This window comes from Zingiber officinale, chromosome 8A (genome assembly GCF_018446385.1).
Source record: "Zingiber officinale cultivar Zhangliang chromosome 8A, Zo_v1.1, whole genome shotgun sequence".
In the NCBI taxonomy this organism is placed as follows: Eukaryota; Viridiplantae; Streptophyta; class Magnoliopsida; order Zingiberales; family Zingiberaceae; genus Zingiber; species Zingiber officinale.
Genome location: NC_056000.1, coordinates 25,124,097 through 25,143,950, shown reverse-complemented (window position 1 = coordinate 25,143,950; position 19,854 = coordinate 25,124,097). Strand labels below are relative to the sequence as shown.

General features: G+C 36.8%; 2 protein-coding genes across 2 annotated transcripts; one reads left to right on the top strand and one right to left on the bottom strand.

Annotated features, from left to right (window-relative positions):
- Positions 1-1,039: 1,039 nt before the first annotated feature.
- Positions 1,040-4,736, top strand: LOC122008066 (translation initiation factor eIF-2B subunit alpha-like). The gene is made up of 5 exons (XM_042563649.1): positions 1,040-1,514; positions 3,566-3,718; positions 3,795-3,936; positions 4,011-4,252; positions 4,352-4,736. Exons 1-5 carry the CDS (start codon positions 1,101-1,103, stop codon positions 4,556-4,558), a joined length of 1,158 nt encoding a protein of 385 aa, XP_042419583.1. The 5' UTR covers positions 1,040-1,100; the 3' UTR covers positions 4,559-4,736.
- Positions 4,737-5,115: 379 nt separating this feature from the next.
- On the bottom strand, positions 5,116-19,520 carry LOC122008067 (20 kDa chaperonin, chloroplastic-like). Its single transcript, XM_042563650.1, has 6 exons — positions 19,396-19,520; positions 19,081-19,286; positions 17,983-18,162; positions 17,024-17,179; positions 5,566-5,643; positions 5,116-5,472 (listed from the first exon to the last, which is right to left on the bottom strand). The coding sequence occupies exons 2-6, from the start codon at positions 19,261-19,263 to the stop codon at positions 5,296-5,298; spliced, it is 774 nt and encodes a 257-aa protein (XP_042419584.1). The 5' UTR covers positions 19,264-19,286; positions 19,396-19,520; the 3' UTR covers positions 5,116-5,295.
- Between the last annotated feature and the right edge of the window lie 334 nt (positions 19,521-19,854).

The window sequence follows — 19,854 nt, the reverse complement described above, 5'->3', positions numbered from 1 at the left end:
GTCAGTGCCGAGACAGGGAAGGGGTCCCCGACGTTGGCTCTCCGACGCTCAAGTCAATCATCGACGATGAGGAATGAAGTGGAGTAACAAGAAGACTATAGCACAAATAGTAAATATCGCATACCTCCATTGATACTTGGACCCTCTTTTATATAGGGCTCTCGTAGAGCGCGCACGCTTCCCAAAGTGAGCGCACTTATCAAAGTTTTCTCTAAAAAGACTTGTCTCAGTAAAGTGTCTCTAACACAGTATCTTAACGGGCCGAGCATATCTCTAAAGTGACAGTGGAAACTTTCGTCGTACGATCTTCTGGCAGCCCATGCCCGGTATCGATGACACAAATTCCCAAAAGGATATCACTAGATATCATCAGGAGTGTACTTCTAGGCCGAGCAGATTGACCGCTCGGCCTGAATTCTGCCACTCTGGTGTCCCATTCGGTCTGTGAGAGCCTCGTTGTTCTTAATGTGTGTTTGCTCGACCGAAGGTTCATTTTGCTATTGTCGAATCCTGATGCTAGGCCGAGCGAGGTAGCTGCTCGGGTAAATCATGTTGCCAGCCCGAGCGAGATAGCCGCTCGGTCGAAGTCAAACTCTGCACATCGATCCATGTTGTCTTGCCGAGCGGGGTGGCCGCTCGGCTTCTACTTATGCATACTCTCCCTTGAGCATCGATTGTTTGATTGCTCCCGGCGTCGAAGACGCGGGTCAGAGCCTTCTCTCCGGTCGAGACATACTTCGTCCGACCAACCGATGTCATCTATATTTTGACCGTCTTGAATTTAATCTCCACCGTGATAACGGGGGTGGGGGCCTTTATCATCACCGCATCAGAGGAAAAAACAAAATGAAAATGTGTGTGTGATACATCTGAAAAAGAAACTTAAAAATATAAATAAATAAATATCCCTTAAACTAATTCTAAAAAAAGCTAAATAAGTTTTTTTTAAAAAAAAAACTAATAAATTATAAAAATTGATGATGCGTTATTAAAAAAAAACAAAGAGGGAAGAAGAAGAAGAATATAAGAACTTAAAACCATAATCGAATAGAATCAGATGCGGATTGAAAGCTAAAAAGGGTAGAAAGCAGGGGAGCAAAATGTGGGGGCGAACGGCTTCCTTCATCCTCGACAAGAACAATCTCAGCCAGTTTCCTTCCCCCTATTCCTCGCCCCCGGAATCCTCCTCCATGGATCGCTCTAACCCTAGGCCCGGCATCTCCGCCTACTACCAGACCCGCGCGGAGCACCACGTCACCAGTGACTGGCTCGCTCAGGCCCATGCTGCGCTCCTGAAGGAGGAGGAGGAGAAGGGGGATCTGCCACCATCTGCCCCTGGATCCATCGTGAAGCCCTTCAGCGTCATCGACGAATTTAACCACTGGCGGAAGAAGCCCGACCTCGCCGAGGCCGTCGCCGCCATCATGGCCCTCGCCGCCGTCATCCGATCCAGTGAGGCGACCACCATGATGGAGCTTGAGATCGAGCTCAAGAAAGCTTCCGATACTCTAAAGGTAGGATCTTGGTTGCACGACCTCTTTTTCCAGTACATTAAACAGCGTTCTATGATTCTATTGGTTCCTACTCTCTAGGGTTTTGCTTGCACGTTTGGAAAGATGTTAATCTTTATGTTATTGCTGACATTTTATCTCACAGCCCAGAAGAATTACTAATTCCTTACACAGTTCACTTTCGAACCGATCTCTAACGATCTTTCTTTCTTTGATAAGTTTGGACTGGACAATCTCTTTTTTTTTTTTCAGTTTCAAAAGCATTTCTGTCTTCCTTCCTTTAGCGGCTTCCTTAAAAGATTTTTGTAGAATCCCTACTAATGAGTGAATCACATCTTTGCATACTAGTTGATTTAGCTCAGTTTATTTTGGGTGACTATTTTTTGGGCTAGGTTTATTCACATTGATTATATTAATGCAAAATTATCATCTTTTTTCTCTAAGCTGTATAGGTATTTTTGTTCAACCTCTGTAGTGTTTATGCATTTTTTTTCCAAATTGGATCACTCCCGTATGTTTTTCTTTTTATAAATAGTTCTCACTCATTTTTTCAATCTTCATACTGATTACAAACTTCTTGGCATAGCATCATTTAGTTGACAAAGCTGCTCGTCACTTAAGTTAGGATATTTAATTGACAAAGTTGCTCGTCACTTAGTGAAGTTAGGATATTTAGTTGACGAAGTTGCTGGTGCAAAATAATCAATATCAATTTCTTAATTAGCAAAAGTAGGCTTAATTGCAGTGATGTAAGACAATCAATAAAAGCATAAGCTATAATTAAGAATATTCAGTAGGATAAACAAAGAAATAGTTTAGAGTATACAACCCGGTTACCCGGGCTTGATCCGACCCTCGCCCTCTAAGTATACAACCTGTGATGCCTCTATTACTGATTCGACTACACAATAAGGTCTATCGTGCACCCTTTCAATGTTGAGCCTCGTCTGAGTATATATGATTTAAAAATTGAAACGAAAGAAGAACGAATGGGAAAAAAAAGGCATTAGAGTTCTTGAGGAAGAGATTTTAAGCCTTGGGAGTGACCTTTCTTTTTAGAGGGCAATTGCTTTGAGGTGCACATTGACAAAGGTTGTCGCTTCTAGAGATGCACCCTTTTAATAATAAAAATTCAAAAGACAATATAAAAAAATTCAAATATAATTTTAGCTCTTATAGCATTGATAGTTTAAAGATTACCAAGTTAGGTTACTTTTTTCTGATGGCTTGATCCTCTCTCTCTCTCTCTCTCTCTTCTTGACCATAAGGTGATCCTGCACGGCCGCACCCCATTGGATGTGACGTCACATGGAATGTGAAACTATTCTCCATTTTAGGACGGGAGTAAAAGGTTATCTCCTCCCAACAATGTTGTTAATGTTGTTATATGGATCTGAATTCCCACACATTGGTGATGAGTCCTTTGGTTTTGTTTTCCTTTTTATAAATAATTCTCCTTGAATTTCTTAGCCTTTAGTCAAACTACAAACTTCTAGGTGTAGCATCAGTTTCTGAACTTACGATATTTAGGTGATGAAGCTGTTTGTGCAAAACATAAACAATCAAATAAAATTATTCAACAGGATAAACAAAAAAAAATAGTTTAGAGAAATATAACCTAGAGGCAAGCTGAAGCTCACAATCCTAAGGTGTCATTCTGGTTTCATCCAGTGTTCTCGCCTTAAGAATACTACCATCAACTGGTGATGCCCCTATTGTCAACATGCCAGCACATTGAGACATGTCACGGACTCTTAAAGTGTCGTGCAACGTCTAAGTATATATATGTGTGTCGCTTTAATAATAAAAAATTAGGATTAAATGATAATAAAAATATTATTGAAATATTGTTTTTGAGTTTTTATAAATAAAGACATTAATAAAAGCAGCTTCAATAGTTTAACATTACTACATTTTGTGATGGCCTAATCGATGGAATCAATTTTATTTTTCAGTCTGATCTAATGTTGCAGACAAAGAGACCTTATAATTGTTGTTCCCATTGCTGGATTACTTGCTTGAAATTATAACTAACAGATATGCCGGTATCTCAGTCTTGGGATGCAACTTCCATTTCACTATCAGCTGGTTGTGATCTCTTTATGCGATATGTTACCCGAACTTCCGCCCTTGAATATGAGGACTTTCATGCTGCAAAGCTTCGCTTGATTGAACGAGGGGAAAAATTTGGTGAGATTTCCATGAAGGTAGGTGATTGCCCGTGTTTCTTTTGTGATTTTACCCGTATGTCATAAAAACTAAGTTCGACTTTAAATATGCAAGGCACGCCGCACAATTGCCCTGCTTAGCCAAGATTTTATATTGGATGGCTGCACAATATTAGTTCATGGCTTTTCAAGAGTGATATTAGAAGTTTTGAAGCTGGCAGTTTCGAATAGAAAAGTATTCACAGTCTTCTGCACAGGTCCTTTATAAAACATTTCATAACTGCGATCTTGGGACACTTAAACAAAAACTCATGTGTTCCTTATGTTTCAGAGGGTAGACCTGATGGAACTGGATTGAAGTTATCCAAAGAACTCGCTGCACTAGGCATTCCTGTTAAACTTCTTATTGATTCTGCCGTCGCATATGTAATGGATGAGGTTGACATGGTATTAGTTGGAGCTGATGGAGTTGTTGAGAGTGGAGGCATTATTAACATGATGGGAACATATCAAATTGCGATAGTGGCGCATAGTATGGATAAACCTGTTTATGTGGCCGCTGAAAGTTACAAGGTATACAAACATAGAACTTCAACTCGTTTGCAAGGCAGAATAACCATTGAACTCAAAAAGCTTTTACAACAATACTATTTTTATTGTGATGATCTGCAGTTTGCACGGCTGTATCCATTGGATCAGAAGGACATGGAGCCCGCACTTCGTCCGATCAACTTTGGCGTCCCTGTTCCACCAGATGTAGAAGTCGAAACATCTGCTAGGGATTACACCCCGCCTCAGTACCTCACACTGCTCTTCACTGACCTTGGCATTCTTACTCCGTCTGTTGTGAGTGATGAGCTTATTCAGCTCTACCTTTAAGCGCCATGACAATTATAACTTGCTCTGAGGTAATGCTATAAGCTTGTCAAATAAAAAGGGGAAATCTGTGCTAATTCCCTTTCGTTCTTTCGTTTTTTTCCTCCTTCCAAAAATTGACTCTTCCTTGAGAAATTTTGTGCATCGACTACTTGTATATGGATAAAAGCCAGTTTGTTCATCTCCCTAGCATTCTCGATAACAGAACTATTCACTGCTTGATTGTAACTCCTTTGTAATACGAAGTCATAGATGTCAAACATCATGCAAAGGCGGGTATCGTTGGCGTCGAGTTGAAGAACACATGATCTAGACTGGGTCAGAAATAACTGATCATAAAAGAACGAAGGATGATGTTCGGCTAGTTGATATTATTGATTTTTATTTTTTCCTTCTCTACATGGAACACCAAAGTTAAATTTTTAAAGATAATAATAGTAAGATTAAGTTTGCCAAAAGTGCACGTAACAAATTGAGCAAAACAAGTTAGGAGTAAACATGGCTCTTCGATAAATTCCAAATATAACACATCCTAAAAGTTCAGTAAAATTTGATGCTCCTTTGCAAAATGCTAATAGAACTTCAGATTGCTTCAAAATGTTCCCAGCAATTTTAAAGAAATGATGGGTTGTATACAAATTAGTTTTAACTAAATAATATAAATCTTAAAGCCATGGTTGGAGAATAATCTCAGAATAGGATATTAGATTCAATAAAATTAATGTTGGCGCAAGACTAGCCTACGAAGAGAGGGATGCCATCACGTCTGATGCTCTCAGAACAATGAATTCTGCACCGTCGCTGCTTTTGAACTCACTTCCAGCATACTTGGAAAACATGACGTTGCTCCCAGCTTCGAGTTTCAATGGTGTTCTATTGCCTTCTGGATCTAAATTGCCAGGGCCCACGGCAATCACCTGCTCGATGAGGATGACTTTAGGCTTTAACATTCTGGCTAAATCAATGTAAACTTATCATTAAGTTCTGTTTCTTAAGATTGACAATCTCACCGTCCCCACCGAAGGCTTCTCCTTTGTGGCCTGAGTTAGCAGTAAACCACCAGCAGTTTTCTCTTCCGCTTCTGCCACCTACGGAAAGGAAATAGCTAAATGGTATGGCTTGCTTGCAACAATTGATGCTTCTTAGGAAACATGAAAATATCGTAAGCTCCACCAACGGAATAGCGAGAATGAAAACACTTATTTGCAGCATATTATGAATCTTGATTATCTAAAAGGAATCAACTTTTAAATCTGATGGTATACCTACTAAAGAGGATATACTAGCCCTATCAAAACTTAACACTAAAAGTTCGGATACAGAATCCAAAACTGTTTTAGCACAATCTACTGAACTCATTGTCAGTAACAAAATACAACTTTATGAAAAATTAGACTCTCTTCATAAAATACTCGAGGAAATCAAGTAAATGAACAAACTTAAATTTGAAAACACTCAATACTAATAAGCTTTAGAATATGCCAAACAATTTTCTATGACAAAAGAAGACGGTTTGACTGACAATCAAATAGCACTTGCATATCAATTCCAGAAAATTCTTTGTTAGAAACTAGGTTACTCTCCCTAGAAAAACAAAATTCAGGAAATAGTCAAAACACCAAATGAACTTAACAAGAACGGAGCCTTTTACTGGCTCTTCACAAACAGTCAGAGAGAGGCCAACAGAATCAAACACAACTTCTTGACTAGATAATCTTCCAACAAGAAGAAATAATTTTTCTGATACTAGTCCCCACATATTAGAAGTAATGATATTGAAAGAGATCTAAACATTTTCTCAAATGAGTAGTTAAATGAATTAAATCCTAGGTGATTATATAGCCTAGAAATACTAAGGTTTGGTATGTAAATTTTCTATTTTCATTTCCTAAGGGAAAAAAAAAACATTGTTTGGTTGTCAATTTCCTCATTTGTTTTCTAAAAAATGAGATCATTTTATGAGAAAATAGAAAATGTCTAAAAGTCATTTTCTAAAAAAGGGATAAACGCATGTTTTTTAGAAAATAAAAATAGAAACCAAACGCACTCTAATAAGCTTCTCAACTGCTGTGTTAGACAAGAAGCTCTTCATCTCCCACAGATGAAGTAAAACTTAATTTAATGACTGAAATATCAACTAGAACTTTATACAATCATCGACACAAACATCCATTTAGGATTAATTGAATATAAACTTAGAGGACTTACAAGATCCAGACTAGGAGGGAAAGTGCTATATGACTCTCGATTAGAAATCAATCATAGGACTTGTAGAAGTTGATATGAATAATATCATTATTAAAAACTTTGGCAGACATTAAAGTACATATACAAGCAAAAGGATATGGTCAGTTCCAAGATGACAATCTTCAGTTAGATATCATCTATTTGGGTAAAACAATGAATCATATTCATAATCATTTTAAAATTATGGTTACTGATATGATTGAAACACTTATACAAAAGAAATATGCTTTCTAAAACCTGGAGAACATAACTCAGAGGTTTTAGAATGGAACATAAATCTAAATAATCCTGATACAACATTAAAACCCACGACTTTGATCATGAATAAAAACAGAAATGAGAAACTTTCTATTAGATTTTCAGGATTGATGCCTTCTACTTCTCAAATTGAAGAAAATATAGAAGATGATAATTTAAATCTAATGTTTCTACAAGATGAAGATCCTTTCAGTATTCTTAGAAATTTGGGAAAAAGACTTAGTAGTAAGTCGGTCAGAGAGTTTAAGTGTGAATTGTCTGTGTGTAGACATTGAGTGTGAGCTTTGATTCTAACATAACTATGATTATTTTGATCTAAAGTAATGATTGTTCTAGGTTGTAAAGCTAAGTTTAAGTAATATAACTTTCTAATTTCGTGTGGAGTGTTAGAAAGCATATACTAAGTGTCCCAAAGTTGTAATGGGCTCTGATACCAAAATTTTTATGAGTTGGATGATCCAAAATATTTAGAGTGACTATTCCAAATACTAGTGGAGTTAAGTGGTACTCCTATGGAGTTATAGAAAGGTTGCTTCTGGAAATACAAAAGTATGTTTATGTGTTGAGAGGGTTTTAGAGAGTTATAGACTTGATTGAGAGAGTTTTAGATAGTTATAGACGGGAGTTATAGACTTGATTGAGAGAGTTTTAGATTGGATCTAGGCACTTTAGAAGGTAAGTTTCTTTTCTGCTGCTTCTCACTAGTGAACCTCACCCTATTAGAGAACAACAAGAAGCAACGTTGTATTTTTCAAACCTTACCCTGGCGTCTTCAGGTCTTACAACAAGCTACTCAGATTTTATTGCCTTACTTAGCCAACAAGGGATTTACAGGGTGGAAGAAATACAACAGTTCTATCCTCTCCCATAGATAGTTATCTTTCTAAAGCATTTATACTCGGATAAGGACTAGGAATTCTTGAAACAGGAGAAAGAAAATCATAGCCTTCCTCTTAGGCTTAAATAAGATTATTAAGCTGCCATAAATATAAGGTTTGCACAGAAAGATAAACACACAGAAGTACAAACAAGATTCACAAGAAGGAATTATAAGGAAATTGCAGAAACTTAAAGACTCACAAACTTGCTTCTTGCTTACAAGCTTGGGGTTTCTTCGATAATGAGACTCGCAGGCCTCAAGAGGGATTTATAGAGAAGGAAGAGAAGAGAAGAGAGGTCTACCATCTTCTAGAGAAAAGCAATCCACTAGGTGAGTCACCGAGCATGTGTTACAGTGCTGAGTCACATTGCTAGAAATATCGTTTGGGTGAGCTTTATAATTGTATGTTGAGTCATGGCAATAAGAAAGTAGTATCTTTGAGTGTGCTTCATAACTGTATGTTGAATCATGGCGATAAGAAAGTATCGTTGAGTTCGCTTCATTGTTTGTTGAGTCAAATAATCATGCTAAGCGATAAACAAAAGAAACAAACTTGTTAGTGCTCTCAAAAATTAGCTTTAGGTTAAAGCTACATCGTGTTAATTAGATTCGTCTCTTCTACCAAGTTCATAGAGGGTGGTAAGGGTGAAGTTGACTACCCTTGTGAGACAGCTAAGTTGCCTTTATTTTTATCATACCATTTTTATTTTTCTTCTGGTAAAAATGGCAAAGCGTTTTATGTTGCGTAGAATATTTGAATGGAAAGAAATCAATTCCCATTTCCTTTGGCCATAAATTTTTTCACGAAATATTTTTCCGGCCGATGTGTATTCTTATGGGTCTAGGTAGGGATCCCATAGCCAAGAACTTCCTTTGAGATAAGCCCGCTAATGCTTTAGCTGGACTTCTAGAAGTTTCGTAGATGTCCATTCTATATCAAGATTTGAAGGACAATCTTCAAAAAGTGAGAAGTTGCACATTAACTCCTTGTATATCAAATTTAATAATATGTCTTGCTGGTTCAATTTCTAGATGGAGCCATTATGGGAGAGAACTGTAAACGAGCATAATATGAAAGTTTCTCTTTCTTCCAGAGCATTTTGTAGAATTATGCCAAGTCTATAAGGGAAGTGTTGTATGAGGTTCAAGTCATGGATCCATAGTTGTTACAAAAGGCCAAAGTTCATCAAGGTGAAAGGAGTGATCAGTCTTCCTCTATAGTTTTTATGTTCAAAATTTTCACAGTGAATATTTGATCTTCGAAAAGAATAAAGTAATTGACACTTGCAGCCTAAGGCTAATGTATTTTGGTTAGTACATTGGGGAAATGCCTTCAAGGACTTGATTTTGTAATTATATTTTTGATTATATACTATGGCAATACCGGTGATTAGATTCTGATGAAGACAATTCAGAGCTTCCCCTAGTTCGATAAATGGTTGGAAAGTAGAAGTGTTTCACAAAGTCCTAATATATGTAAGAATATCTTCAGGTAGATTATTTTCCTGCCAAGAAAATATATTATCTGAAAATTTTCCCAGTCTTGGACTGAAGAATATCTAGAGATTTGTAGTTCATAGGCCTTTGAGGTCTATATGATAGAGATAGTAAGTCACTGTCTTTTTGTTGTGAAGTTTCAGTATTAATAGTTCGCAATAAGTCTAAGTTATCAAGAGGAGCTTGTCCTTCAGTTCATAATGAGAGACTAATAAAGTAGTTTGGGCTTACTTGAGCTCCGAATAAAGGCAACAGCTTCTTCCATAGAGTAAAAGCCTTTATACAATGGCTTATTGCAATCTGTAATAACAATTTTTACCTTATCCCAAGTCGAGTAAAGTCCTATTTGATTACTTAAAAAGATAGCATAGCAAGAATATTTTTTTCGACTGTTGTTATGAAGTAATTAGAGAGTGCATTGATTTCTGCAATCTTGTGATTAGCAATTCTTAGTGCAGTAGCAATGTTTCAAATATTATCTATAAGGCACTGTTATATTGAATCAGGCTTTGATCTTTGATCAGATTAGAAAGTACCATCTTTTCGTGTATACTGCTAAAGTTCTTGATTTCCAAACTTTATAGTTTGTAGCCATAAGTTGTGACCTTTTGTTTATCCATTTTCCTGGAAAATAATAAGAAGTTTAATGTAGCAATCTCGATAGAGTATCAGCTAGAGAATTATTGGTTCCTTTTATATGTTTCCAATTTATTCTTAATCCTTTACTGATTATAGTGTTAGTGAATTTAATCCATCTCTTTGAGCCTAATCCTTTTCTAATTCCTTTTGTTTGCTGGCTATACCAGGCTATAGCTTCACAATCTGTTCTAATTGTAATTTCTGACTTACTACAAATAAATAACAGAAAGGAAACTAGGAGTAGATAACTGCTAAAATTTCATAGTGAAGTAAGATGCCATTTTTCATTATATTTTCCTGATGCATATCTGCATAAGGATTCAAAAGTTTTCGAATCATATTTAGACAATTTTCTAAATAAGGCTCCACCCTATCATGTTTCACAGCCCGCGGTTTCTATCACTAGATAATCTGAATCTAAAGGTAAAAGTAAGAATTGAAAGTTGTTAAACCATAATCTTAATCTGTTTGTTTGACGATTAATATCCTGATTAGAATACCTTTGTCCTGTTAGTGATGTTTTATTATACAAGGACACTTTTCAAATGTCCTTCAGTTATGGGTGAGCATAATTTAAAATTCCAAGAAAAGATCGAAGAGTTTTAATTTCTTCCATCTTATCTAGAAAGCCCAAAATCTTAGGTGCTATATGAGCTTGGAGGGAAATTTTTCCTTAACCAATCTCACTTCCCAAAAAGTCTATATGATTTGTGGTTATTTTCATTTTCTTTCAGGAAACTATTAACCTATATTTTTCAAATAAGTTGAAAATCATATGCAAGTGTGCATAGTATTCTTTTTTAATTTTGGAGAAGATAAGTACATCATCTATATAGACACAGGTACAAGAAGAGACTTCTCAAAAGACATTATCCATTTTTTTCTGAAAGATTTGAGGAGCTAGTCCAAACAACATTACTAGTCATTCAAAATGTTTCAAGAAAAGAAAATGCAGCCCATTGTATGGAGTCTTGGTGCATTTTACTTGCCAAAATTCGAGTTTCATATCGAATTTGGAATACTATTTAGAATTTTGAATTTTATTAAGTAGCTAGCTTTTGTCTGGTATTTTATAACTATTTTCATGACAATTGTCGTTGAGACGTTTATAATTAAACACCATTCTAGACTATCCTCTTTTCTCTTTCGCGTCTTTATTTACAATGAAGGCTGGACTTCTGTGCCTGGATTCAAACCGTTGTGTAGCTCTGACAGTAAGTAATTGAGAGGTATGATTTTTCCATTCTTCTTTTTCTCAGTTAGTATACTTTAAGTCTTGTGCCTTAATAGTAAGATCAGAATTAATAATGTTTAAGGAGTCTAAGTTGTCTTGGGTCTTGATCAAAGTTAAAAATAAGTAGGACTAACAAAATCTTGCGGGTAAAAGTGTTCCAGATCAAGATTTAAAAAGTAACTTGCAACTGGATCTGCCAATTCTGGGCTAGTCTCGCCAAGTAATATTAGTTTTCCTGCTGAGTAATGTCCTTTGTTTTGCAAGACCCTTTAATAGGCCAAAGGATAGATGGCTAGTGTAGGGGTTTCGGTAGTAGGATTATAAGTTTCAGCTACTGGGAGTGTCACCATGCTTTCGGGTGCTAACCTCGGAGGGGTAAGTAGAAAGGATAGGAGCAATGACAGGTGCGGAGAGAGACAGCAGTCATTGGTGAGTAAAAGAATTTGATTAAGAGCAAGGCCGAAGTTTACGCCAAGGATTAACTGAATGTTTTTATGAAAGGTCTGACCCATAACTAATTAAGGGTGGCAGGATTACTAAAAATGCCATAATTGGTGTAAAAACGAAATTGTAAATTCCTTACAAATTTATGACAAGAGAGTGTTTGTCCATCAAATTGTGTGCTGACTAAGGGAGTATTTGTCTGGTTAATAAAGATAGTAGGTAATTCAGACAATAAAAGGGTTTCATCAATAGTGGAGGTAGTAGCACCACTGTCAAGGAATGCATGTAAAGTAAGTTCATGCCCTTGTATATTTAAGGTACATTGAACCCGTTTGTCTACTGAATGACCAGAGTTACAAATGCTAGGTATTTTGATAAACACTAGATTTGTATCTTCTGATTCTTCAGAAATTAGTGTACCTTTCCCTCTATACAAAGGATTTGTCATTGTCTGGTCTTTAAGGTTTCTTATTTCAACCTCTAGTAAGTTTAGTCTAGTTTCTAAAACTGAGACTCGAATTTCAAAGAGTACATTTCTTGTACTTCCACGGACAGTATGAACTTGTGGAATGATAATTTGAAATATTGTTTCTAGACATAAGCTGTAGCATTGGTTTTTACAAAATTTACAGGTTCCTCTTTTTATGACAGAAGGATAGAATCTACATATAAAGCAAGGAATACTATCTGTTCCTTCTTTTAATATCCATTCATGCGTGCAAGTTCTTTGGTCAGATCTTACATCTGTTAAGTTTGTGGAATAAATTAATGGGACATTAAGTCAAAATCCTCTAAGAGATTTAGGGATTCGTCAAAGTCAACTGATTCTTCCTGACTAAAAGGTTTAGGCAGCTCATATTTTACAGCTATTCCATAAGGAGGCTGTAAAAATGAGTTAATCAAAGTACAATCGGAGGAAAAAGGTATTTCTTCCATTTCATTAACAGAGACAGTTGAATAGATAGAAGAGATACTTCTATTAAGTACAGATTAGTATATCCTACTAATCTTGCTTCTCTACTATACAGATTTTTCCTACTTGGGCATGGCGACGAGAGATGTCCGGGCGTCCGGGCTCATTACATGCAAAGCATGTTATTGTATTAGTTTAAGTTTTCTTTAATTTGAATTTGCATACATATTTTTTCTTATTCAGATAAGGTTTCTTTTCCTTGCTCTTTCTAAGGTAGTATGTTCTCTTGAACTTAGGTTTAGGTTTGGCCGTTATCATAGGTTTTGATTTTCTTCATCCATATTGTTGTTGATGTGTTGATCCATATTGTTGGGAAGTGTATACCTTGCTACGAAACCCATACTATTGATTCTTAAGTTGTTTTTGTATCTGAATATAAGTACATTTTTCATTAAGTTTGGCAAGAATATGTTGTACCCTTACTCTAATGTTATCATAGTGTTGGTATCTTCTGGTCCATTACAATAATTTCTTGATACTGCTATTAGTACCAAAAAGTCGTTGCAAAAGGGTTTAATGTAATTCCAACTGAAAAATTGAACTTGCTCAAAATCTCTCATTACTTCTTTTTATCGTATGTCTAATCTTGTATTTGTATCCCTAGCTGTAAATAATCTAAGGATGGCATAACAAAAGTTAAGTATATTATTGCCTTGTAAGGCAATCCGTGTCACTTCCATTGCTCTAAGTGTCATATAATTGAGATCACATTCAGTAATTGATATGGGAAATAGTGGATGACCCCGTGTGATAGGACAGAAATGATAGTCAAGAACGTGGCAATCAAAAGTTAGGAGAAGGAGGTGGTGGTCAAGGTCAGGAACTACGAGTTCGGGCAATTCACTTCTCTTATCCAGGCCAGTTTTTACATCGGTCAGATATTCATGGCTCAAACCCCTCACTTCTCCCAGACTTATGCCCGGTCGACTTCTTAGCCGGTCGGACCTTCAGGCTCAGTTCCCTCACTTCCCCTGGGCACCGTCCTACCGATCGGACCTTCAGGGCTCAATTCCCTCACTTCTCCTGGGCACCGTCCCAACCTTACGCCCGGTTGGCTTCTTAGCCAGTCGGATCTTCAAGACTCAGCACCCGCCTCCTAGGCACCGTCCCAACCTACTCCCGATCGGCTTATAGAACGGTCGGATTATCCCTGGGCAACTCCTCGCCAGGGGACAACGTTGTCAAGGAATCTCAACAATCTGTCAAAGTGACGGCTAGTCGTCAGGGAATATTCCGATGCTTACCCAAGGGGAGTTCATCGTGCACCTTCTATCATTCAATATTTCCTAACACCCAATATTCTCTTAGGCCTAATGATTGCGGAGATTATAAAAGGTAGTATAAAAAGGAAGATCCTCTCCGTTGGCTAGGAATGCTCACACGCTCATACACTCGCATCTACTGTTCGTCTTCTTCATTCCGCACTTCCTTTCCACTTAGAAATTGTTCTAACTTGAGCGTCGGAGAGTCTGTGCTAGGAACCTCTTCCTTGATTTTTAGGCTCTAATGCTCCTGTGTGATCGATCTGTGTGCACAAGTTCGTGATACCCCCGGAGGACGGTCTTTCCTCTGCCCTGTGTGGAGGTTCGAGGAAGTCGACGCACCTACGAGTCCTAATCTCAAAATCCTCTCCCAACCACATCACCGGCCCTCCATCCGACTCAGCTCCTGGAGAGGAGCCATGATGTTTAGAAATACGGCATCTTTTCCAAAGAAGGTTACCTCTGAAGGTCTTCTTTTTCCTATAATCCTGACTTGTGGATTGTTATTTATGTACAGGGCTATCCTTGTTTGAGGGGATGTTCTTGCACGTAGTCCATAGTTCCCATAGTACATTCAGACATTCTAACTTCATATGATGGTCTAGAAGTAGCCATGATTCATTAAATCTTTTGCTGATGCTGGATCGGCACTAGGGGAGCCGCTAAGGTAGCGGATCTGATGCTGGAAGCCTGATAATATCATCTTTAAATTTTGAGCTATAATATTTTGATTTTCATCAAAATATAATATCCAAGTAGGCTTAAGCTTTTGATGGTGTTTCTCAGAGGCTTCTAATTCTTCCAAGTCTTTTTCAGTTAAGTGGATATCTACTTCAGAAGGCATGTATACATACTCATCTAAGTCACCAAAAAGACTCGCACATCTTCTGATTCGTTCATTAAGTTAAAGTTTTCTACTAATGTACTGGTTTGTCTTATTTTTTATTTTTGTACCAAGTGTAGATGTCTTTTCAGCAAGTTTCTAAGAATATTGAAAGGATCTTCATCTTGTAGAAACATAAATCTAAATTATCTTAATACATTAAAACCCAGACTTCGATATAAAGACAGATTTTCAGGATATCAGCCTTCTATTTCTCAAACGGAAGAGAATATATAATAGCTACAACTTATAATCCTATTAATGAAACCCCTCAACTAGCCACCTGTCGTTGCCCTATTAAAGGGTCTTGCAAAACAAAGGACATTATACTTAGCGAGACTACCACAAAATTAGAAGACCCGGTTACAAACTACTTTTCCCTCGTGTAAATCTTGTTTATACTTCTGTGTGTTTATCTTTTGGTACAAACCTTGTACTTATGGCAGCTTAATAAACTTATTTAGGCCTAAGGAAGGCTCTAATTTTCTCTCCATGTTTCAAAAATCCTCAGTCCTTATCTGAGTATACATGTTGTAGAAAGGTAACTATCTAAGGGTAGTGTTCTAGATTTCAGACTAGGTGGCCGCCAACCACACCGAAAAGTGTTAGGCGGCCAACCTAGATGGAAGTGTGCTTCATCTGTGAGTCACCGCGACAACGTCGATCACAAGACGCCTCTGGTGCTGCCGAAAGCGTCATGGGATACTTTTAGCGCCACCTTGTGGGACCGGCATGCACAACACATGTTGCGTTCATGTCCACCACATATCACAAACAAGTATCTTTCTCCCACCTAATGGGGCAAGAATGAATGTTTGAATGTGTGAGAACAAGGAAAAGGTGATAGCCCAAAACATGAGAATAAACAAGGAACATTTCAAGATTTTATCATGCACAACTAAACCATGAGAACATTTAACAACAACAAGAGAAACTAAGATTTTATCCCACTAAATAGAGTTGGCAGCATGAAAAATTTCTTGATATAAAATTAAATCCTACAATAGATGTGCACCAAGGCTAATATTTAGATTATAAATCAGAATTTGAGGTAAATTGATCAGATTAACCAATTACTCGAGAAAATCTTATTTAAATAATTAAAAAATCCTACAAACTGTGTGTTAGCCAGATTAAAGCATTATGTAATCACAGCCTAGATAGGTCAATTGATCAGAAACAGAATGTAAACAAAACCCAGGGTTAATAAACTAAACCATAACAGAAAATTGGTAAATGTCATCAATCAGAACCTAGAAACAGAATCAACCAAATATTAACAAAACCAAAGCTTTATCCATCAAAAGCTACATATACAATAATCATATGCAAACAGAACAAAGATAAATGCTATCACTCTGTACCTGGATACACAGTTAATCAAATACCAACTGAACCAAAGCAAATATTATTAATCAGGACATAAATAGAGAATCAACCAAATGGTAACAGAACCCAGCTAAAAGTAATTAATCAGAACATACATCCAGAATTAGTAAAATACTAACAGAACCAAGGTATAAGTGAATAATCAGAATCTAGATCCCGAATAAATCAAATGTTGACAGGACTAAGATAGATGTTTTTAATTAGGACATAGCCACATAATTAATCAAATTCTAACATAACCAAGGCATATATTGTTACTTAGAATCGAGATAGAGAATTAATAAAACACTAATAGAACCAAGAAAATAATTTGTAATAATAACCTAGAAACAAAATTAATCAAACACTAACAGAACTAAGGTAAATATTATTAACCAGAACCTAGTACCTAGAATAATCTGGCTACAAACGTCGAGTTAAGGATATACATTGTGATGATTTTTAACTTTTTCCCAAGATAAAATATTCCTTAGAAATCACGATCAACAAATTATGCACCAGTAAAAGGTTGATTGGAAAACCCTTCCATAAAAGTTTGATTCCTCTTTGATGGTGACGGAAAAGGTAGGTTTTATATTAACCCCACCGTGTAGATTATATGTAAATGGTACAGGCTTTATATTATTAGCATAGAATGGCATGACTTCATGCATTTTGCTTTCCTTACTTTAATCACTATTTAGTTGTTTAACCAACTATACAAAATAGCCAAGAAATTGGAAAAACAACGTAACTAAATGAACAGCAAGTCTTAAAACAAACCTTGATTAGAACTCGATCATTGAGTGGCTTGAGGTCCTTGATATCGTCCGTTTCAAGAATACCAATGAGGTCATCTTCTTTCAACAATAGATGATTCGATCCATGGAATTCAAGTTCTGTTCCAGCATACTTTGAGTAGACGACTTGTTTACCAGCCTACAACCAGATATTGCATATTGTCAAACTCAAGATACACAACTGTTTGGACACTAACTGATCTGAAAAAAAATAAAGCATATTCACTGTTTAACCAACAAGGTAATAATAACATTAGATTGAACTTCTATTCCAAAATCTGGAGTTGAGGACCTGCTTACCACTGCACGACCAGATATTGCATATAATCAAACTTGAGCAACTGACGATAGGCTCAAGATACAATTGTTGGTCCATAACCAGTAAAACGCACACACTACTCGACCAATAAAACATCTAGGTAACAGGTTCAGGTTCAAGAATTGAACTGCCTTAAATACTGCCCCCAAGAATGGAACGGCTAGGAGCAAGAAATGAATATATGAATAATGCAATTATAAAGTTTGATCTTCACACTCCAATCAAGGATTCTTTATTTCCCTCATTAACATGAGGTCCAAAATAGTCCAAAATGGGGACTTTCAGTTAAGTAAAGACATTAAAGCTTGAGAAGTTGAAGCATAGCTCATCAAGATTGATGCTAGAATCACTCCTCAATTAAGGATTCTTTATTTCCATCATTAAACATCAGGTCTAAAATTGTTCAAAATGGGAGATATTGATTAAATGAAAGGATCAAAGTTAAACAAGTTGAAGCATCATTCCTCAAAATTGATGAAAGAAATCTCATTGTATCAATTTTTAATATAAAAAAAAAATCATAATGCTTAAATCAAACTATTTCCTTTATATTGTTCAGAAGCCACAGAAATCTATACTAGCCCAAATTAAATTAACATAAAAAACATCAAGAGAAGGCATACCTCAATTCCAATTTTTATTTCAATTTTCCCAATTGTTCTACCTTCTCCAACAGCAACAACCTCACCACTTTGAGGTTTTGTCTGAGCAGTAGTAGGCAGAAGTATTCCTCCACTGGTTTGCTCCTCAGAAGACTTGATCTTAACTAAGACTCTATCACCCACAGGCTGGATAGATGTGTACTGTGAAAATCAAAGAGAGATTTAAAATGAATAAGATGTGATTATTTTTAGGGTAGACTGTTCTAGATATATTTGTGCAACTAACAATTCAAAGACATAAATCAGTAAGGTCCAAGCATTAATCAAGACATAAGATGCTACCCATAATGAATCATGAGAAGCATAAGAGGTGTTGGTTATGGAGAATCATAAACACGAGCTGCATAAAATGCATATCAACTTGATGGTGTCGAACTATCTGTAATCTGGATAATTAACACAGCATAAAAGGCATATACCCATTGATGGAGCATGAGAAGCATATGAGATCTTGGTTATTGAGAATCATAACCAAGATATATGGAACTCAAGTTGAAAATATTAAGAGAATGATGAAGCTATTAATACAGCTTAACATCCAAATACAGAAGCTTCTGTAATCTATAAATTATATTGAAGGATGATCCAATAACAAAATCTACTTGCATGCAAAGACCAATAAAGAAACCTGGAACTCAAATATCCATCTACAAAGGCGATACTCTAAATTTTATCTAAAGCAGCTCTGTGCACAAGCGCGCTAAACAAGCAAATTAAATCCCAGAAGTAGAAAGATAGTATATATTTCTGAAACATTCCAGCAAGATCACAGACTTTCTCAGTAGCATTTTTTTCCTTTCTTGGAAACCTTTTAGAGGAGCTGTATGACCTAGATTAGAGGAAAAAAAATCTATTATCAATGTTAGGGTCTGTGAGAAGGGAAACAAAAGGGAAACTCAATCACAGTCCAACGTAGAGGTTGCCTTTCCATCAGCGCAGACTCAGTTATTATCTTTGCTACCCAATAAGATGTCCAAGTTTCCCACACAGAAAATATAAGCACAAGAGATAGTAAACTCGACAACTATCCTAGCAAAGCACGTTTTTAATTTCTTATACCTTGGGAGCGATAACTGTAGCAGCCTTGACGACAAGTCCAGAAAAACTCCTTTTTAGCGCCATCCCTCGTGCTCCAGCACAGGAAGAGGTGCGAGCGGCGGTTGGGGCAAGACGGAGACCTTCGAACAAAGGAAAACTCCGCGCTCCGACCACTCCGCATGAAAACGGTTGCAGGGCTGCCATCGGTCCAAGGAAAAATCCTACCTCTGATCAAATCGAATCATCAAAGCAATATCAAGATCGAAGATTTCCAGTTTCGCACGATAGCGAGCTAGATAAATGCAAAGACAGAAGAACCGATGTAGACGGGCATACCGATCAAGGGGAGCAGACACAAAACCCTAGCGATGGGTAATTGGCACTTCCTGCTGGGCTTGCAGTCGAAACGAGACGGCGTAGGTATTATCCGAGAAGCTTCTGTTGCCCCGCGGAACACGCTTAGCAAGGCAGTCCCGTTAGGGGTTTCGAGTGACCAACTGTGAGCCGGTTCGAGAATGTTCCAGGAATTAGGAAAAAAACAAAAAAAAAAACTATTAAAGCATCGTAACAATTCAGGTTGGTTATTAGCCGGTAATTATCTCATATTGATGAATGTTATTAGGTGGGGATTGATATTTTAATGAATAAAATTCAAATATTGGCTTGTGGAAAAGTGCTAGGGGTGTAAATGAATCAAGTCGCTCGCGAGCTATTCGAAGTTCGATTCGATAAAAGTTCGTTTGAGCTCGTTTAATGAGGCTCATTAAGATAAACAAACCAAGCTCAAGCTTCACA

Excerpts from the sequence above, each read along its gene's own strand:
- LOC122008066 (XM_042563649.1), top strand. The coding sequence starts at position 1,101 with ATGTGGGGGCGAACGGCTTCCTTCATCCTCGACAAGAACAATCTCAGC. Across the intron at positions 1,515-3,565 it reads AAGCTTCCGATACTCTAAAG|TCTTGGGATGCAACTTCCAT; the intron begins GTAGGATCTTGG and ends CCGGTATCTCAG. Across the intron at positions 4,253-4,351 it reads TGGCCGCTGAAAGTTACAAG|TTTGCACGGCTGTATCCATT; the intron begins GTATACAAACAT and ends GATGATCTGCAG.
- LOC122008067 (XM_042563650.1), bottom strand. The coding sequence starts at position 19,263 with ATGGCAGCCCTGCAACCGTTTTCATGCGGAGTGGTCGGAGCGCGGAGT. Across the intron at positions 18,163-19,080 it reads CTACAGTTATCGCTCCCAAG|TACACATCTATCCAGCCTGT; the intron begins GTATAAGAAATT and ends TGATTTTCACAG. Across the intron at positions 17,180-17,982 it reads AAATAAAAATTGGAATTGAG|GCTGGTAAACAAGTCGTCTA; the intron begins GTATGCCTTCTC and ends ATCTGGTTGTAG.